Source organism: Oncorhynchus masou, chromosome 23 (assembly GCF_036934945.1).
Source record: "Oncorhynchus masou masou isolate Uvic2021 chromosome 23, UVic_Omas_1.1, whole genome shotgun sequence".
NCBI classification, from domain to species: domain Eukaryota; kingdom Metazoa; phylum Chordata; class Actinopteri; order Salmoniformes; family Salmonidae; genus Oncorhynchus; species Oncorhynchus masou.
The window spans coordinates 27,694,994-27,714,366 of NC_088234.1; the positions used below are offsets into that span (position 1 = coordinate 27,694,994).

Genomic DNA, 19,373 nt, shown 5'->3' on the forward strand with positions numbered 1-19,373 from the left:
TTTGGATTGTTTTAGTTTTGTAGGCTAACTATTAAATTATTTAAAGATGCACTATGGCGAAATCACTCCGACATTTCCTGGTTGCTCAAATTCTGATAGTTTGCCTAATTTCAGTTTATGTGATAAAACAAGCAAGTATAGTGTAGAGAATTATTGTACCATCTAAACCGCTGTGAAATATCTTTCCCGTAACCCAAAATATTTTATTTTCAGCTGTTTGAAGCTGGTAAATCTTACAGAACAGATATACCGCTTCTTAGACTTACTTTCAATGAGAATGACAGATCAATACTGAACAAAAGTATGAATGCAACATGCAACAATTTCAAAGATTTTACTGAGTTACAGTTCATATAAAGAAATCAGTCAATTTAAATAAAGTCATTAGACCCTAATCTATGGATTTCACATGACTGGGCAGGAGCACCCCACCTCAGACGATCCGCATGTGAAGAAGCCAGAAGTGGAGGTCCTGGGCTGGCGTTGTTACACGTGGTCTGTGGTTGTGAGGCCGGTTGGATGTATTGCCAAATTCTCTAAAATGACGTTAGAGGCTTATTACAGAGAAATTAACATTACATTCTCTGACAACAGCTCTTGTGGACATTCCAGCAGTCAGCATGCCAATTGCACGCTCCCTCAAAACTTTAGATGTGTGGCATTGTGTTGTGTGACAAAGCTGCACGTTTTAAAGTGGCCTTTTGTTGTCCCCAGCACAAGATGCAACTGTGTAATGATCATGCTGTTTAATCAGCTTCTTGATATGCCACACCTGTGAGTCAGGTGGATGGATTATCTTGGCAAAGGAGAAATGCTCGCTCACAGTGATGTAAACACATTTGTGCACAAAAATGGAGAGAAATACATTTTTGGGTGTGTATGGAACATTTTTATATTATTTTATTTCAGCTCATTTTATTTACATGTTGCATTTATATTTTTGTTCAGTGTATAACACACATTTCTATGTGAATTAGGTGGGGTCATCCGAAAAGTTACACATTGCAGCTTTAATTTATGGATCAAGCCTTAGCAGTCATTCTGATCTCGTTCCCAATAATCGGCGCTTTAGTTTATTATTTTGCTGTCCAGCGGTTCTGAATTCGCGATGCACCCGACTGTTCACATTTTTCTGTGCAATAGGCTTTTGATTCGAACATTTGAAAAGTTTTGGTGTGTGTGGGCTATTTGATTGAATTTATGCACATTACAGCACTTTGGTTTCAATAATAAATATGTATGTTGAAATGGAACCAAATGATCTGTTTCTGTCTTAAGTCCTTATAAAATAGGATTGATGGGCTAGGCAATAGGATCTACTACGGTATAGGTCGATTGTGATCGTCTGTCTATAACCAGCCTGAGCAGGCCTATAACTCCATTCCTATTCTATTCAGAGTAAAGGAATTAATCAAATTGGAAATCATCTATTATCGGGCTGGTTAATGAGATGCATTAACCGCCCCACCTACTCAGCCAATCAGGAGCCACTACTGTAGTACTCTAGAATGGCTATTTGGAGGCGGCCAGCGTGTAAATCGGTAATTTCACTAATTTGGTCAATTTTGCTGACTGTTATAGCCTATTGATAGTCGTGGCTTGGCACATTTTGAGGTCTGTCTACATCCTCAAAACATCCCTGGAACATCCTCTTCTGGTTTCTATAGGGAAGCAGTGTATTTGATCAGGCCTACCAAATACACCAACCACATTGGAAAAAGAGAAGTCAAATGTCTAAATAGGCTAACTTTGTGACTAATTCAGAAGATCAAGTGACTAGCAAATAAAACAATGTTTTTTGTTCAATCAGTATTAGGGCCCAATTCCATTTTGACCTCTTCCCTAAGCACCTACACTTTGTATTCACAGATCTCAAATAAATTGATAGTTATTTGAACCTTCATTTTTAGTATTGCAACTTTCCCACCAAGCACTCTCATAGGCTTAATGGGGTGTCTACCATGTTGCTCTCACTTATCCATTATTTTCAGATCTGTTGACACAGAACTTTTAGTTGCTAGGGTTAGCGGATAATGTTTGAAATGGGACAAGGCCCTAACGACATCTGCAGCTATGCTGACAGCTGGCTCTATGTAACTAAACCAGTTGGGATGTGTAAGGAAATGAAGCCGAGTCTCCTGTCATGCAAGTTTGTTTACAAACAAATGTGATTCATATTATTGCAGTAGTCATGAATCAGTGTAGCGATAACTAATTGCCCTTACAGGGATGGAAAATGTTTTATTGTATAGTAATATGGGGACGATTGTTCGTCAAGGTAAAGCCTCATATCTAGAATCTGTTTACCCGTATCCTTGTCTTACCCATTAGAGTGGAATACTTCATCATATATCCAATTATGAAGGGATTCATTCAGTTTATTGGTAGGTGACAGCAACTCATACAAATAAGACACAACCTATAGTAAAACTTTTATTTTTTTCTCAAGTCAAAAAAAAAAAGATAAAGAGAATGAGATATTGGATTGATATCTATACAGTGGCAATTTATTTTTTTAATTTAAACATTCCTACTCCCAAGACACCCTGCCCAGTCTTTCAACTCAAGAAAACCCTGTCTTTTGACACACACATGGGAGTCCTGGTATGTTGAATTGACTGGACCACACAGGTAAATCAATGGGATATGGTGGTAGTGGACAAAGTCACCATGTCATGAGGCGATAATGGAAGAGACCAACTGCATGAATTTCAATAGTGTATTGCCAACACTTCTATTCATTGCAGGTGGTACAGTCAATTCAAAATCACTTCTGTTGAAAACACATTTGGTAGACAGAACAAGTTGTAGCAAACACGTTCCCGACCACGAACCGGATAAAAATCGTGACAAATTCAGAACACATCCAAGTTCCAGTCCCATCATGGAATTCTACAGGCATAGAATCCCCCCAACCCAGGTACGAACATTAGTAGAAAAAGGACAAACATCGATTTCAAAAACAACCAGATACCTTGTGGATGAACAAGGGGAGGGAGGAGACCCAGCTAGTCCAATCAAAAGTAGGGGAGGGGGGGAGAACTTGTCGTATTGCTTGGATGGAGTATCCATGTTCCATAGTCAAACAGGCACGAGAATCAAACACTCATCACCTTTATCAAACTAGGCCTAGTAAAGTGTAAGAGCACCTGGAAGCAAATGCGAAGTGTATCTATGCTTGGTGGTTTCCATAATCTTCAAGGATTCACTGTCACACTAATGTAGTGGGTAGAGGGTTATAGAGGCCAAAAGTGCTCTGAAATGTCTGGTCTCATAAAAATCACTGAACTGAAACTTTGAGAGGTTTGTTAACCCAAACGAGGGCTTATGTCGCCCTCCAGTGTCCAAGAGTGTAACTGACAAACACTAAACATGAACCTGTCTGTCAACCTAAACTTCCCATTTTCTGCCTGAACCATAGTATAGCCACTTAGCTGTAACATTTACAGTAGGCTATGAAGCGTCACAAATGGACTGCATGCAACATTTTCCTTTTTATATCTTAAAGCAGCAATCAGCAGTTGAAACAAAGCGTCCTGCCCACCACCGTTTCGGTAAAAAGCTGGGGCTGGAGAAATGTAACCACTCAAATTCAAAGACAGAAATGGATGCAAGGACTGACCATCCATGATATCAAAATTAGTTCTAATCATGTTAAGGCTATAGAGTGCTTGTTTACAATGTTAAGCTACATATTTTGGGTTCTGGCAGGGTACGACAGTTGAACTTAGCTCACACAGCATTTATTTCTAAGTTATATTCTTCAAAAATCAATGGTTATATATCAATTTTATGTATCCAAAAATGGGAGGTAGCAACTGCTGATTTGCCCTTTAAATGAGAATGCGGTGGCCATCTTGGCCCAACTTCGAGCCGGAGTGGCAGAAACTGAACAAAGCCATTGGGAAACAGAATGGAAAAGAGATAACGGGGAAACTTAACTTACTCCCCTCCGTCCCCTGCCCCTTCATCCAAAGTACCTGAACACAGACCCTCTTTGCAAACAGCTCTTACAAAGTCACCAGAAGCAACAAAAAAAACAGGAAATAGAAAAACAAAACAATTGAATCTGTATATCTCCATTCTTATTCACACAGACGAATAATAGTCATTTTCCCTCTTAAATACATTTTATGAGCGAGTCCAAACAAAGTAAAGTAGAGAACTCATTTACATTTCCTAATTAGAATTGTGGAACAAGGTGGGAGGGATTTCAAATAAGAGATCTTCAACTTAAAACGGGTAGATTAAAATGTATTGACAGGTTGCTACTCATGCAGAAACAATGACAAAAGCAGCGACGCCAACCAACTAGTATCCCTCGTCCACCCATAAACCCTCCATTCTCTCTTAAAAAAACAGAATTGACAATTGTCAGATATTATTACTAAGTCTTCCATAAACCCAAATTTGACCAGTGTTTTAAAAAAGTGGTTTGCTGAAAAAAAACAACTGCTTTTTGCTGTTGAACACAACTCATCTAACGGTGAAGGGTACAGGGATGCTGGTGGGTGTTTTGACATCTTTCAGGTTCGACTTTAGGTGGGGGAGGGTTGAGGGGAGAAAGGGTTTACTTGGAACGTCGTGGAGAGGAGGTTACAAAAATGGCAGTAACATCTCCACGGAAAGCATATTTTGCCCAGTACACCAGTCTCTCTCAGCATCTGTCGCCTGACCCTCTCCCGTCCTTGGCGATCTTCATCTGCAGCCCTGTACTTAGTGCTGCAAGGAATACAACTACTCTTTTCACCTGCAGTATTCAAGCAACCCCATTCCAGTACTACTTGAACTCCACTGTTCTGAACTGCAGATTAGTAATAGTGTTTCAATTCTGTTCAATCCAATTCCGGTCAACTCATCTCCAACTCTGGCCTGTCTTCTGACATAAAAATGAAAAAAAAAAAATCTGCTCAACTTTTTTCTTCCAACCAAAACTGGCTTTACATTTAGAAAAAAAAACTAAAGATTATGTACGTTTTAGTAAAATATGCAATAAAGAATCAGCTCAAGTCCTCTAGTTTCTTTTTTTGGGGGAAGCTTAAAAGCTTTTTAAGGAGATAAATACAATCCACTGGTAGCTTTTCAAAGGCTTTTGGCAATACTCGAGCTCCCCCGTACAACTACACATCAACACTGAAGAGTTCAGAGAAAGACTGGGTACAGGTAAACAGGGGGGTTGAAAAGAGGGACGTTTTTGTCAATGTGGTAACCACATCGCTCTCCCTCTGCTTTCTCCTAGGTTCTTAACTTTGCTTCAACACCCGCGTGAACATTAAAAACAAAATGTGTAGTTCAAAAGGCAGCCTTATTCCCCTTGCTAAACAGTTCAAGTCTATCAAATACATAGTAGTAAATATTTTAGGGGGCCCTCCCCCGAGATGGAAGAGGCTGGGGTACAGTGGTCCGAGGGAGGGTCCCCAAAATAAAATAAATTCACAAGTGGGACCCCCAGGGTTTTTTTTTTGTCATGACTCTCCAAGGCCAAACCACCAGCACTACCAGCAGAGGGGCTATCCTTCAGTATTACAGCCCCAGTCCAGGGGCTTTGAGTAGGGCAGTGAGGCTCCTCAGCCCCCCCTCTTCCTCCTGGCTCCCTCAGTTGTTCTCCTCGTCACTGTCATCTGGGCTGATGGCCGGGCTGGTGAGGGTGAAGCTGGGCGAGGGGTTGCTGTAGCCCGGAGACAGGGGGCTGTAGGTGGACCCTTTGGGGCTAGTGGGCGAGTAGGTGGGGGAGGTGGGAGAGTATTTAGGTGAGGTTGGGGAATAGGTTGGGGAGGTGGGGGAGTACTTGGGGCTGGTGGGGGTGTAGGTGGGCGAGGTGGGGGAGTAGGTGGGCGACGTGGGGCTGTACTTGGGGGTCGTCGGGGAGTAAGTCGGGGAGGTGGGTGAGTATTTGGGAGAGGTCGGGGAGTACTTGGGCGAGGTGGGGGAGTATTTGGGGGAGGTGGGGGTGTACTCTGGAGAGCTGGGGGAGTAAGAGGGGGACGTAGGTGTGTATTTGGGGGAGGTGGGTGAGTAGGAAGGAGAACTGGGGCTGTAGGAGGGAGAGCTGGGTGTGTAGGTGGGCGACTGGGGGGTGAAGCGCGGGCTAGAGGGAGAGTAGGACGGAGAGGTGGGAGAATAAGAGGGGGAGGTGGGGGAGTAGTTGGGGCTGGTGGGGGTGTAATTGGGGGAGGTGGGGGAGTAGGAGGGAGAGGTGGGGGAGTAAGAGGGGGAGGTGGGGGAGTAACTGGGCGAGGTGGGGGTGTAGTTGGGTGAAGAGGGGCTGTAGCTTGGAGAGGTAGGTGAGTAGGAGGGTGAAGTGGGTGAATAGGAGGGGGAGGTAGGTGAGTAAGAGGGTGAGGTAGGGGAGTAGCTAGGCGATGTGGGGCTGTAGCTTGGAGACGTGGGGCTGTAGCTGGGGGAGGTAGGGGAGTAGGAGGGAGATGTGGGGGAGTAAGAGGGGGAGGTGGGGGAGTAAGAGGGGGAGGTGGGGGAGTAACTGGGGGACGTAGGGGAGTATGAGGGGGAGGTCGGGGAGTAGCTGGGGGACGTAGGGGAGTATGAGGGGGAGGTCGGGGAGTAGCTGGGGGAGGTGGGTGAATAGGAGGGTGAGGTGGGGCTGTAGTTGGGGCTGGTGGGAGAGTAAGAAGGGGAGGTTGGGGAGTACGAGGGGGATGTTGGGGAGTAGCCCGGGCTTTGCGGGGTGTATCCCCCAGGAGAGCGGGGCTCGTAGGCCGGGGAGGTGGGGGAGTAGTTTGGAGACATGGCACCTCCTGGAAAAGTAAACAAGGAATTCATTCCAAAAAAGTCCTGTGTCAAGTTGATATTTCAAACCAAACTGGGTGTTTTGTATGGTGACTAACCTGGAGAGGGGATATAGGGGCTGGCTGGCCCCGGGGACCCAGGAGATCCAGGGGTAGGGGACCAGGCTGGGGAGTAGCCCGGAGAGAAGCCACTGGCGTCGGACGCTGCGCTAGGAGAAAAGCCTGCAGCTCCAGGGGTCATCCCGCTGCCTAGAGGTCAAAAAGTCAGAGTATGAGTTAATGGAACAGTACAGTAGGTGGTATGGAATACGTCAGGATATTGTCAAAGTCAACCCAGTTTGGGGCTTACCGATGCTGGGGGACCAGGCACCGTAGGCGGGGGTGGCTCCAGTGTTCCAGGGGGTCATGGCTGGAGACATGCCACTCATGGGGCTGGGCGCAGAGCCAAAGAACATTCCGGTGGCTAACAAGAGGAAATAGAGAAGGAGAGACGTACCGACATTTCATTATCTAAATACTGAATACTTTGTGTATCTATTTTGCTTAGAATGTCGGCTTTTTCCAACATAGTTACACTCAGAACTTAATCAAATCTTAGACAAATTGGTCTGCACCAGTCCATTTCTGACCTCACATCTGTCTAAATTCAAACCTTGGGAGTTGATCTGGTGATGGGAACAGCCACATCGCGTGAACAATTACGTTTAAAGTCACACTGCGCGGAAAATAACTTCTCCATTATACTCTTGGCCACTCACGTCCAGCCACGCTGATCCCGGGGATGTTGGTGGGGATCTCCATGCCGTATTTGCACTTCTCAGCGTCCAGCAGCAGGTCGAAGCAGCCCGTCCCGCAGGGGGCCAGCTGGCCCAGCATGATGTTCTCAGACACACCCTTCATGGGGTCACTCTCCCCGTGGGACGACGCCTCCATCAGCACATCCACCTGGGACAGGGAGGATGTTGACGGTGAGTGGTGAAGTACACAGGGTGCTGACACAATCATTTGAATTTCATTGTTTAACCTTTGTTTATACCGATTCCTTTCATTGAGATACATTTTTCTTTCAAGTTCTCAAAGGAAGTAGCTTTATGGATACTGTAGCTAGTGGAAGAGCCAACTGACGACTGTCGTAAAATGGTAAGTACGGCCTACTAACTACTGGACCACAAAACAACCATGTCCCATCGCCCCCCCCCTTCCCTCCCTCCACCTTCCCCCATCCGAAACACTCACAGTCTCCTCAAAGGAGCACTTCATGAGGGGTCCAGTGTCCTGTCTGTTGATGCCGTGACGCGTGATGGCCATCAGGTGACCGCGGCAGGTCATGGTGTCGCAAAGCAACGACAAGTGGCGGTAGTTGACGTAGGAACCGTCAAAGGAGATGACGTGGTTCAACTCCCTCTCCAGAGCCTTGCGCACAGCCTCGATACCCAGTACCTAGAAAGGAGGGGAGGGGGGGATGAGAATGATATCCCAATTATTTTTGGGGGGGGACTATGCTGTTATTCATGTACTTCTCAGGTTTAGCAGTTAGTAGCGATAAATAGGTTTAACAATGTCGAGTTGGAATTTTTTGTTTAACTCCAAAAGAGTGCTTTGGTGAATATAAACTTGAAAGTATAGCCAAAATTGTAACGGACATTTAAACTGGTCACTTACGACAGACAATACAAATGAGAAATCATATTTTTTTTTAAAGTCTGTCGTAACCGTCGGTAACTACAATAGTTACCTAAACTACTGTAGCGAGCTATTGTAATTATCACAGCCATTTGTAACGATGGTATCTATCTGTTATCATCGGTGACCGTAGTCTAATCGGTACTATTATAATCGATCGGTTACTATCATAACTTGCGTGGCTATCCAACTGTAGTACCTAACCGTACCGTGAAGATCTCTACGATGTCGTTGGAAGTGGTTCTGACGGGGTCCACGTCCTTCTCGCTGAGGACCCTCATCAGTCCCACGCCATCTGTCTCCAGGATCCACTCCTGAAGAGCCTTGAACTCTCCCTCCTCCGTAATGATGATCTTCTTCTTGTTGTCCGTCTGGGGCAAGTGCATGTACACCTAGGGGAGACAGGGGAAGTACTATAGATCAATAGAATTATAGTAATATTAATGATCTGGGTAGGTTACTGCCATGTTGTTTAGGTCAATTAGTTTGTATGAGATATCGAAGACTATTGGGTGAAGAGATGTTAAAACGCTGCCACGGCGCAGTTAAAAAAAAAGGGAACAAAGTACGTATTTGTGTGACCCCCTCCGTTACCTTGCTGATCTGCTCGATGCCCTGCAGCGTCATGTCCGTCAGCATGTTGGATTCGATGCACCTCAGGAACACGTCGTCGTCCATCTTGTCCACCACCTCCTCGTCCTCGTGGAATTTGTTCTCGTCGCTGTTCATGATGCGGATTCGTAGAACCAGCTTCTCGGCGTTGTCGTCATTGAAGATACAGTTCAAGTCGTCTCCGAAACCTTCGGGGAGAGAGGTCGCATATAGCAATAAGGTGCGTGGGGGTCCTTTTAACTGGAATGCTTCATTATATACTCAAATAAAGTATTGGTAGTGTGTGTGTGTGTCCCCACCTGCATTGATCTTCTCAGCGATCTGCTCCATGGTCAGCTTGCGGTCAGTCATGTGTTTGCGGTCGAGCTCAATGCGGAGCAGCCAGGGGGAGATGCGGGTCACGTCGAAGTCGGGCATCTCATAGTAGACGTTGACCCACTCCTGGTCCTCCGTCACCACCGTACTCTGGGGGTTAGGGTCGTAGTAGATGGCCGTGTTGGCCGTCACCTGGCAGGAGGGAGGGAGGATGGTTGGTTAATTATCGTAAAAATCAGTAAGCAACCTGTAAAAGCAGATATTGTAGTAACTTAAAATGTATTAATAACATTTAATAATTTCTTAAAGTAAAACGAGGCGTGAGAAATAAATGTCGGTCTGACAAATCACCTTTCTGAGGGTGGTGTGTTCCAGGCGACAGAGGATATCCTTGGCCCTCTCGGCGTCACGGGCAGCCTGGCCCAGCAGGAACACGGTGAGGGACGGGGTCTTGGGCCGCTTGGAGATGTTAATCAACTCCTTGAGACGCGGCACGCCCAGGGTGACGTTCTTCGCCGACACGCCGGCATAGTGGAAGGTGTTCAAGGTCATCTGGGTGGCGGGCTCTCCCAACGACTGAGCAGCTAACGCCCCCACCATCTCACCCGGATGGGCCTAGAGGGAGAAGAAGTTTTCAGAATAAAATGATGGAATTAGATTATTGTAATGACAGAAAACAGAAAAGCCAAGCATGGATTAATTCCTAAATTATGCTGTAAATAAAGATCCTACATCACGCTCTAGGCTTGGTTTTCTACACTGTCCATATACATCTAATCCCATCTCTTTAGTTCATAGCAATCAGTTTAGGTGTTGACCCTCGATCTCCCCCTTTCAACCTCTCCCAGCACACTGTGTGAGTGAGTGTGAGAGAGAGAAAGAGAGATTCAACTCACAATGGATTGGTTGAACTTGGACTCAATTTCCCCCAGCAGCCAGTCGTAGGCCTCGGTGCTCAGTCTGAACTCGTCTGTCATGCGTCGGGAGCTCAACGTGGAGCGCAGGTGGATGTTGAAGAGCAGCGTGGCGTTCTGCTGGGCCTGTCTGCTCAGGTGGTCCTCGCCATTCACAATCACCAATTTCTTACTCAGCTCCTGGACACCTGAGGCATGCAGACAAGAGCAGGGAAAAGTTTAAGAAGGTCATACGGGTCATTCTAGATCTTATTTATTCTGGCTAGTGGTCCAGAGAAAATTGCTTCAAGAGATTTTGATTTGGAACCAAGACTGCAGAAATGTCAACGCGATTTATTTGGTTACTGAACAAAATGTGTTGCAAATTCTTGTCTTTCGTAGCTAGAGCTGCGGTTTACACCAAAAAGTGTAATCGACCTTTTAAAACTTAAGACGATATGGCACATCTTTAGGGGGTTTCTTCAAATATGATGGTGGCTGCAAAGTGTACGAGTGTGGTAGATACCTACCCTGCACGACTCGTAGGGGGTTGAGGTCTGTGGGGGTGCGGGGGTTGATCCTGAAGATCTTCTGGGCGTTCCAGATCATCCTGGCCAGGTTGCAGGGCAGCACCACCTAGTGGAGAGCAGGGACATGTCGCCTTGAGTGTTGGACAGCCCTGTTGCGTTGGTCTGAATCAGTGGGATATGCTAGCAGTGGTGACGTGTGTGAGAGTACATGGAAGTGAATGAGTTATGCATGTGTGCGCGTGGAGAACCTGGAGATGTACGCCAGGTGTATGCACAGATGTGCCTGTGTGCGAATGAGCCAGGATGTGAACACATACGCTACTGTAGCGTGTCCTGAACTGTGTTAATTCATTTTTCCTGTTTTATCCCCCCCACATCACAATATTACAATGAAACGTTGAGAGATAAAAATAGATGTCCTGTCCATGTCAATGCTTAAAGGCCCAGTGTAGTCAAAAATGTGACCGCTGATTGAAATCAACCATAGTTATTTGATGAGAAGAATAAAGGCTGCACTGTGCCTTTAAGGCTTGCGATTTGCCTGTTGGAGACCCCTGTGCCTCTCTCTCCCTCACCTTGCTGTCCCCAGTGGGGAAGATGGCCCTCAGAATCTCTCTGTCCTCCTTCATCTTCTCATACTCCCTCTCCAGGGCACTTTGCACCTGGGCGTTGGTCATCACATCCTTCACCACGTCCTCCTGCAGGGTGCGCCTCAGAGCCCGCTCGTTGGTGCAGTCAAATCTGAACCTAGTGGCCCCGAGGGTGGATTAGGGAAGGATGAGATAAGACAGACAGTAGAGAGTTCAGGCAATTGACCGTGGACAGTGAGCTGCTGTTTTTAAGACCGTCCTATAGTAGTGATTAGACAGAGGGTTTAGCATTAGGGCATGGGTGATTAAGGTCGTGGAGAGGAAGTCTATGATATCCAATGTCACACGGTCAACCAATAGGAGAGGAAATCTTGTACTTGTTTTTTTTAAACGAGTACAATCAATCGTCGAATGACTAAGATGGAATACAGCATTAAACACATTCATAGGTTTCAGATCAGTTTTCCCTGTATAGCCAACTCATATGGTCGTTGGCACGACAGTGACCAGCTTTGGGAATTGGCCTGACAGCTCCAACGAATCTAGTACCCTTATCCACCATTGTACTTCCCTGTCCCTCTCTCTCGCCACTCACTTCTTCTCGAAGGCCTTGTTGGAGGGTTTGAGCGTGGCCATGTTCTGGAACTCCACAGCCTCCCCGGCCAGGCCGTCCTCTCCGTAGCGAAGCTGCACCACCTGGTTGATGGAGTTCCTCACCGTGGCGTCGTACTTCACCATCACAGACTCCATGGACTTGATCAGACGACGCTGGATGTAACCTGAAAGACATCAGATGAGGACCGAGGTTAGAAGAGGCATTTAAACCTGAGGGGAAAATCCACCTACCTACTGAACTATCATTGCGGTCATGCGTCTCCTCTCCCTAATCGTGCAGGGATCGTAACAGTCACCCCTTCATTAACAAGCGCTTCTAATCAGCTTATAGCCTGACCCTAACCTCTACCCCTGCTTTCGCAACAGCTAATGGGGACCCTTAATAAAAAATAAACTCTTGCTTCCCCCCTTCACTCACCAGTCTCGGCGGTCTTCACAGCCGTGTCGATAAGCCCCTCCCTGCCACCCATGGCGTGGAAGAAGAACTCTGTGGGCGTGAGGCCGGCTAGGTACGAGTTCTCCACGAAGCCTCTGCTCTCGGGGCCGTAATCATCCTTGATGAAGTGGGGGAGAGTTCGGTGCTTGAAGCCGAAGGGGATACGCTTACCCTCCACGTTCTGCTGCCCCACCACCGCAATAACCTGAGGGCCAGAGAGATGGAGATGAGGGACAGACGGTAGAGAAAGAAAAAGTGTGCGAGGTTACGGGGTGTAAATCGAAGCCCGTTGTCCACTGTCATCCCTAGAGGAACACTGTGTGCCATTTGAAAAGCCACCGACGTCTGAAACAATCCTGGGCCGTGTTCAGTAGGGCACACCGTAGTGTAGCGTTTCAAAACACTTGTAACGGGGGGGGGGTTTATTTCACTTTTTTTTTTTTGATCCCTGGACGTACCTGAGAGATGTTAATCTTGGAGCCTTTGGAGCCAGCCACCACCATAGACTTGAAGTTGTTGTACTCAGACAGGGACTTCTGGGCGGAGGAACCCGTTTTGTCACGGGCGTCGTTTAGGATGCGATTCACCTGGTTCTCAAAGGTCTGCCTCAGCGTGTTGCCAGGGGTGGGCTCCAACTCGTTGTTGTGGGCCTTCTCAATGACCTGGAGAGGAATACAGGAAGAAAATGAAGGGAGTTCGAGACAGAGGGGCTCACATCTTTTATTCCATTCTATATTATCTCAAAAGGAATTTCCAGAGGATGTCCCCACCATGAATACAAGAGGATTTATTTTTGAAGGAATATTCTGGAAGTTTGAAGGCATATTTCAGAGTCACCGTGAGAGAAGGGACCTACCTCTATTACATCCTGTTTGGCCTTCTTGATGGTGTTCTGGATGTCCAGGTACGTCTTCGCATCAGCAATGGAGTCACCAATACCGATAGAGGCACCTACAGAGCGAAAATATAAATATGAAGAAAAGCAGGGTAACAGTGACTAAAACATCTGCAATTAGAGGAATTTAACCCCTAACCCCAAAAATAGAACAGATTCATTTATGACTTCGAGTGGATTTCAAAGGAGTTGCCTTTCTACCCACTGATGCCCTCTTCCCAGTGCCCACTCAGCCCAGGTCCTTACCCTCAATGAGCAGCCAGTTGTTGACCACCGTCTGGATGTTGGAGTAGAAGAGGCGGGTGACGTCGTGGCCCATCTCCAGGAAACAGATGTGGACCAGGGAGCCAGCAGAGGTACCCAGTGACTTCTTACACAGGATGCCCATGATCAACTCCCCGTTCTCCACTATCACCTGGGGAAACAGACGTGACATTAGATCATAGTATTTTACACACATTGGGTTAGGATCCATTCATGGTTCTGTGTTAGGTGTGGCTAGCGTTCTGGCACAAAATTGCTGCCTTTTTACACATTTGTGGTAAAGTGCTAGCATTCTAAGATGGGAACCTATAAACCACAATGGAACTAAAAAGAAAGTACACAATAAAAGCCTGTATGCCACACACACCATCACTACAACATTTGTTCTACAAATCCTCATTGTCACGAGAATCTCAGGGTGTTTCTCCAGTTTAGTGTTCCTACCTTGGTGTCCCCGGGAGAGATGTGCTTGTAGGGCCCACTGTCCTCCTCGTCTGGGTGGGTGCTGTGTGTTCGGATGGCGTTGATGTGGCCCGGGATGATAAGGCTGAAGATCTGCTTGCCCGTCCAGAGTGGCCTGGGCTTCAGGATGGCTGGCTGGGGCACCTTGCCGTCCCACGTGGACAGGAACATCAGGAGGTTCATCACATCGCCCTGAGGGACAGATCATATTAGTGAATAAGTGGAGGAAAGACGTGTGTGTTTGGGGCTGATCTATCCCTTTAAAAACATTGCCCTCCTTACCCTCTCTAGGAAGACGTCCCTTTTGGTGAACTTGCGCACGGCGGTGAGGGTGTCCTGCACGATGCCCATGACAGGCCTGTTGGACTGGGGGGTGACGATCATACGAGGCACCATGGCAAGCTCCTGGATCTCAGCTCTCGTTTCCAGGGACTGAGGGAGATGCAGGTTCATCTCATCCCCGTCAAAGTCAGCATTGTACGGAGTGGTTACACTGTGGAACAGAGCAGAGTAGTTAATGTCACCGTCCAGGATCCGTTTTATGTCATATGGTCAATGTGTTCTCGTTTGCTTTTAATTTTCAGGAGGGGGGGGATTGAGCAGAGAAAAATCATCCGATACTACATGAGCACTAGTCCCAATCCTGAAATAATATTTGTTCTGTATCAACTACCCACCCAACATTCTTGTCAGTGTTTACGCCAACAAACACCCACTCTGGTATCTGGGTGTAGTCTGAAACAGGGATAATTCTAGACTTGATAGATGTACCTGAGGTTCATTCGGAAGGTGGACCAGGGAAGGATTCGGACTCTGTGCCCCATCATAGACATTTTATGTAAAGTGGGCTGTCTGTTGAAGATGATGATGTCACCGTCGCACATATGTCTTTCCACCTGATGGGAACAAAAATGAGTTCATATAAGTGACATTGCATTACATCAAGTCCAAGTCACTCTGAAAACATTCCACAAATGACGACCATCTCGTCTTTTGAGGGTCACCTTGTAGCCGATCTGGAGGTGAAGGTCACTTGGTTTGGGGTGGAACCGCAGGTCGATTCTATCCCCGTTGTCTCGGATGATATATTTGGCTCCAGGATACTGGCTGTTGCCTCTGCGCACCAACTCCTGTAACCTGGTGACATATAGGACTGTCAACATTAGAACCAACACACGGTCAGTTTAAACACTAAACAATTGGTTTAGTCTCTCTGCCGTACCTGTCAATGTTAAAGGGTGTGACGATTTCTGGGAAAGTCATGTTGGCGGCGATGGAGCGCGGGACGCCCACTTGGTCGATCTGAAGGTTGGGGTCGGGGGTGATGACGGTTCGGGCGGAGAAGTCCACACGTTTCCCCATCAGGTTACCTCGGACTCGCCCCTCTTTCCCCTTCAGACGCTGTTTTAAGGATTTGAGCGGGCGCCCCGATTTTTGCATTGCCTGGGAGTTAAGAGAAAGTTCAATATCAACACAAGCAGATTCAGAACAGAGCTGACGATCCTTCACAACTATCAGCAATCACTGAAAATGAAATAAACCCAGTTATTATGGGTTGAATAGGTGGTCTTATGGGTCTAACAAAAGAGCACTTTTAATCGTATTCTTTCGTCTTACTTCTAATGTATGTTGACAGTGTTCAATTCAAACAAAGACAGTAAGAGTACATATCTATAGTAACAATCCACATTGGCATGGGTAAGTAGTACAGTAATGTTGTGCCAATTGGTGCCCTCAAGCGTCACTGCTACTGTGCGTACCCTGGGCAGGCCTGGCAGCTCGTTGTCCACCATGGTGGCCACGTGGAACTGCAGCAGCTTCACGTCCTCGGCGATGACGTGGGCCGCCGCGCCGCTCTGCTCGTTCCGCCGCAGCTGGTTGTTGATCTTGACTATGTCGGCCAGCTTGTGTGTCAAGTCGTCCTGGGTGACAGGGAAATGGACGCGGTTAAACGACGATGGTAAAACAAACGAGTTGAACAATCTCAACAGCGGCAGGCAAAATGACCCGAAAGTCACCAAACCCTTCAATTCTTGATATTTTGCTGAAAACTCTTCAACGGCTAGTCATTCTTCCTCACCTGGTTACGGGCGGAGCCCTGCATGACGACGGCGGGCCGGACAGCTAGCGGCGGCACAGGGAGTACCGTGACAATCATCCACTCGGGGCGGGAGAACTTGGGATCAAGGCCCAGGATGACGTCCTCCTCGTCCGAGATGCGTTTGAAGATCTCGTAGACACGCTCGGGGCTCAGCAGGATCTTCTTCTCCTGCGAGTCCTCGTTCACGTGCTTCCACTCGGCATACAGCTCCAGGCCCGACCGGCGGATACGCGGCTGGTAGCGCCCGCAGCCACCATGGCCCTGGGAGAGGGAAGGAGAGTGTGTGTTACAAGAGGACCATGAGGAAATAAAAGATCTTACTACGTGAGATGAGAGCACAAAAAGAAAAGAAAAATATGCGTTTAAGTATTGATGGCCCACAAATGACAAGCGTCCCCGCTGACAGTACCTTTTCCTTAGTGATGTCCTCACTGTCGTGCTCCACTCCAAACTTGTTATCCATCTCCTCTCCGCCCTCGCAGATGTTCTTGCCTTTACACAAGTCATACACGTGGGTCAGACGCTTCCTGGGCTGCCCCTTGGACTTCTGCAGGATGTCTTTGATCTTTGGATTATTCTAGAAGGAAGGAGACACCAGGGCCTTTAACGTTGCAGATAGAAATACCACAAATAGAGCCTGACGTGATTCCTTATTCTACATGTGAGAGATGCATGTTCGTTCAACATAGCATATTCATATCTGAACGTTTCAAAGCGGTACTTCCTGCTGAACACGCCCCATCGCATCAACAAGTCAATGGAATATGTGTAATATAATTCCATGTAAGGACCAACATGTAATCATTAGTATGCCTTGATCCATAATTCATATACCCATCAAATAAAAATCAATTAGATATATCAGGAGTATATGTCGTGTTAAATATTCTGTGTATGCTGTGCGGCGTAGAAGTAGGGGTATTGGTTTTTGTCTGGAGTGTGCCATGTTGTGAGCATCACAAGTACTGAATACGGGAGCAGATTGGAACATGTTACATATAGGTTGTGTAGCGGTAGTGTGAGGAAGGAATGGAGGGTTACGGACCGTGTCGACCAGCAGCTTGGAACAGGAGTAGCAGACACACCGGAGGACCTTCATGATCTTGTTGACGAAGCCCACGTGGAACACCGGCTTCGCCAGCTCTATGTGGCCGAAGTGGCCCGGGCATTCTGTCATGTTACCTGAACAGCAAAAACAACGTTTTTAAAAAACATCCCAGCAGAGTAGTGGTGGCCTTAACCACAAAATTACAACAACATCCTGGTAACTTCCTGTACCTGCACATGTTTGACACCTTCCGGATCGTTCGATGACCCCCTGTCTGGGGTCCATCAACCCACCGAGTTTGGGACGCCCTCCTTCTGTGGTCTCGGGGTACTTGATTCCCCCTTCTGTGACAGACATCCGTTTCTAGAGGGAGAACCATGGTCAACATCAAATCCGGTACCAAAAAATAAATAGCCTAAGTAAATACACAGAACAGTAAAGCAGTCACAAGTTTACAGACATTGGAAAAAGGCTTACATATTTCTCAAACCAACTTTTAAGGTCATGTGAAACTCCTTCAAAACAAATAACCGCTGCGAAATCAGTGATTGAAGCAAGATATGACAGCCGTACCTACTCCTCTATAAGAACATTGGTACACTTTGATCAAAGTTGCATTTCTAAACAAGCATTGATACTCGGACAAATAAATTGAGGTCCAACTAATTGGATAAAATCAATTGAGGTGAGCAAATTGACTAGAGGATTATGTAAACAATGTATTCTATTGCCAAGACACCATTATTCAAAAACTAATAATAAAACAATAACGTAAAGAAAACATGCATAGCTTTGACTTTAATGACGTTACCTTTTATTAGGATATACCACATATAGATTACAACAAGAGGGAACATCTAGTGTTTGTGAATGTAACTTTCTGGGAACAGAACAAAATATCCAAGTTCAGTAAAGTAGCTAAATGTATTTGTTTACATGTATTTTAAAAATAAAAAGGGAGTTTGATTCATGACATATATGGTTTAGCTCAGATGGAAAATACTGTGTGTGCTGAAAGTTTGTCGAACTTCCTACAACATGCTGTTGCTAGCTAGCTAGCTAGCTCAAGCTCCAACATGGCTTAGCTAGCTAACGTTAGCTAGGCTAGCTGTAAGCTACTTCCTTTGTAGCACATCCATTGTCATCAATGATACATTCTAGGTATAGTCATGTAAAAGTAAGATCAATGTGAGAACGTTCAGAAAGTAAACGAATCCCCCCACCCCAAAGCAAAACCTACAAGCTCATCTGGGCTGATGATGCCGAATTGCACTCTCTTGATGAGGCGCAATGGGCATGCGCTGTCGCCGGAGGGCGGTCCGTGCATCCTGTCTATTCAAAGAGACGCGTCCTCCCTCCGCACGCCGCTTTTGTAAGAAGGAATAGCTTTAAATTGTCACCAGGACTCTGGCCAGACCGCCAAAGGTGACCGGAATGTCTCCGAAAGCGATATCCTGAGAACCCACGTTGTTTACTGCCTTAGGAGTCTATTTATTTACGCTTTACTCCTATCTACTATGACTATCAGCTGTCCCCCTTTCTTTTCCTGATCTACACTCCTGCGCGCTCTAAGCGCATCTGAGCTTGAAAACGGCCAACGTGTGTTTATATAGACAGGAGACTTTGGTACAGGTTGACACACTCAACGAAGCAGGGGCTGAACAGTCAGGAGGCGGGTTATGGATCTGTGTAGTAAAACGTTAATTGGCTACACAGGATCACAACATGAATAATGCATTTCATAAGACGCATGACCAATGGCAGCTTACGTTTTCTTCATTAACCAATTGAACCATAAGGCGGGCACTAAATTGGCTGACATGTTCACCATTGGTCAGATCAGAGCAGAGGAGGGGCTACAATGTACATTTGGTTGTAGTTCTATTAATATTCAATAAGATGCCGTGTGGTTGGTCAATTATAATATTAATGTACATTAGTACATAAAGATTGACCAATGGCTATAGAGATATGACGGCGTTGGGATAACTTTCGTTAAACCCGCCTTGTTCCCGATCTTTGCCGAATTTTACCGATTCGTAATTTTTCCCTCTAAGCAAAACTAAAAAAAATCTGTCTTGTCTCGTTCGTCTCGCTCTGGATCAGCTACGACTCTGGAAAAAGAAGCTTGCGCATGAGGCCTACCTCGACCTTTCGTAAATCAAAGGCATATTTAACTAGTT

At 46.4% G+C, this 19,373-nt stretch overlaps 1 protein-coding gene across 1 annotated transcript; it reads right to left on the reverse strand.

The window, feature by feature from the left end:
- Positions 1-2,420: 2,420 nt before the first annotated feature.
- Positions 2,421-18,764, reverse strand: LOC135510686 (DNA-directed RNA polymerase II subunit RPB1). Its single transcript, XM_064931796.1, has 28 exons — positions 18,431-18,764; positions 17,421-17,553; positions 17,188-17,324; positions 16,552-16,719; positions 16,122-16,403; positions 15,802-15,963; positions 15,264-15,484; positions 15,046-15,178; positions 14,813-14,937; positions 14,324-14,534; positions 14,024-14,233; positions 13,562-13,730; positions 13,277-13,371; positions 12,879-13,082; positions 12,403-12,625; positions 11,965-12,148; positions 11,355-11,526; positions 10,780-10,885; positions 10,253-10,458; positions 9,708-9,971; positions 9,341-9,548; positions 9,024-9,229; positions 8,639-8,821; positions 7,983-8,186; positions 7,505-7,691; positions 7,096-7,209; positions 6,846-6,995; positions 2,421-6,755 (listed from the first exon to the last, which is right to left on the reverse strand). Exons 1-28 carry the CDS (start codon positions 18,515-18,517, stop codon positions 5,596-5,598), a joined length of 5,904 nt encoding a protein of 1,967 aa, XP_064787868.1. The 5' UTR covers positions 18,518-18,764; the 3' UTR covers positions 2,421-5,595.
- Between the last annotated feature and the right edge of the window lie 609 nt (positions 18,765-19,373).

Coding starts and splice junctions, on each gene's coding strand:
- LOC135510686 (XM_064931796.1), bottom strand. CDS start 18,517: ATGCACGGACCGCCCTCCGGCGACAGCGCATGCCCATTGCGCCTCATC. Junction 7,692..7,982: donor AGTGCTCCTTTGAGGAGACT/GTGAGTGTTTCG, acceptor TCCCTGTCCCAG/GTGGATGTGCTGATGGAGGC. Junction 6,756..6,845: donor CCCCTATATCCCCTCTCCAG/GTTAGTCACCAT, acceptor TTACTTTTCCAG/GAGGTGCCATGTCTCCAAAC.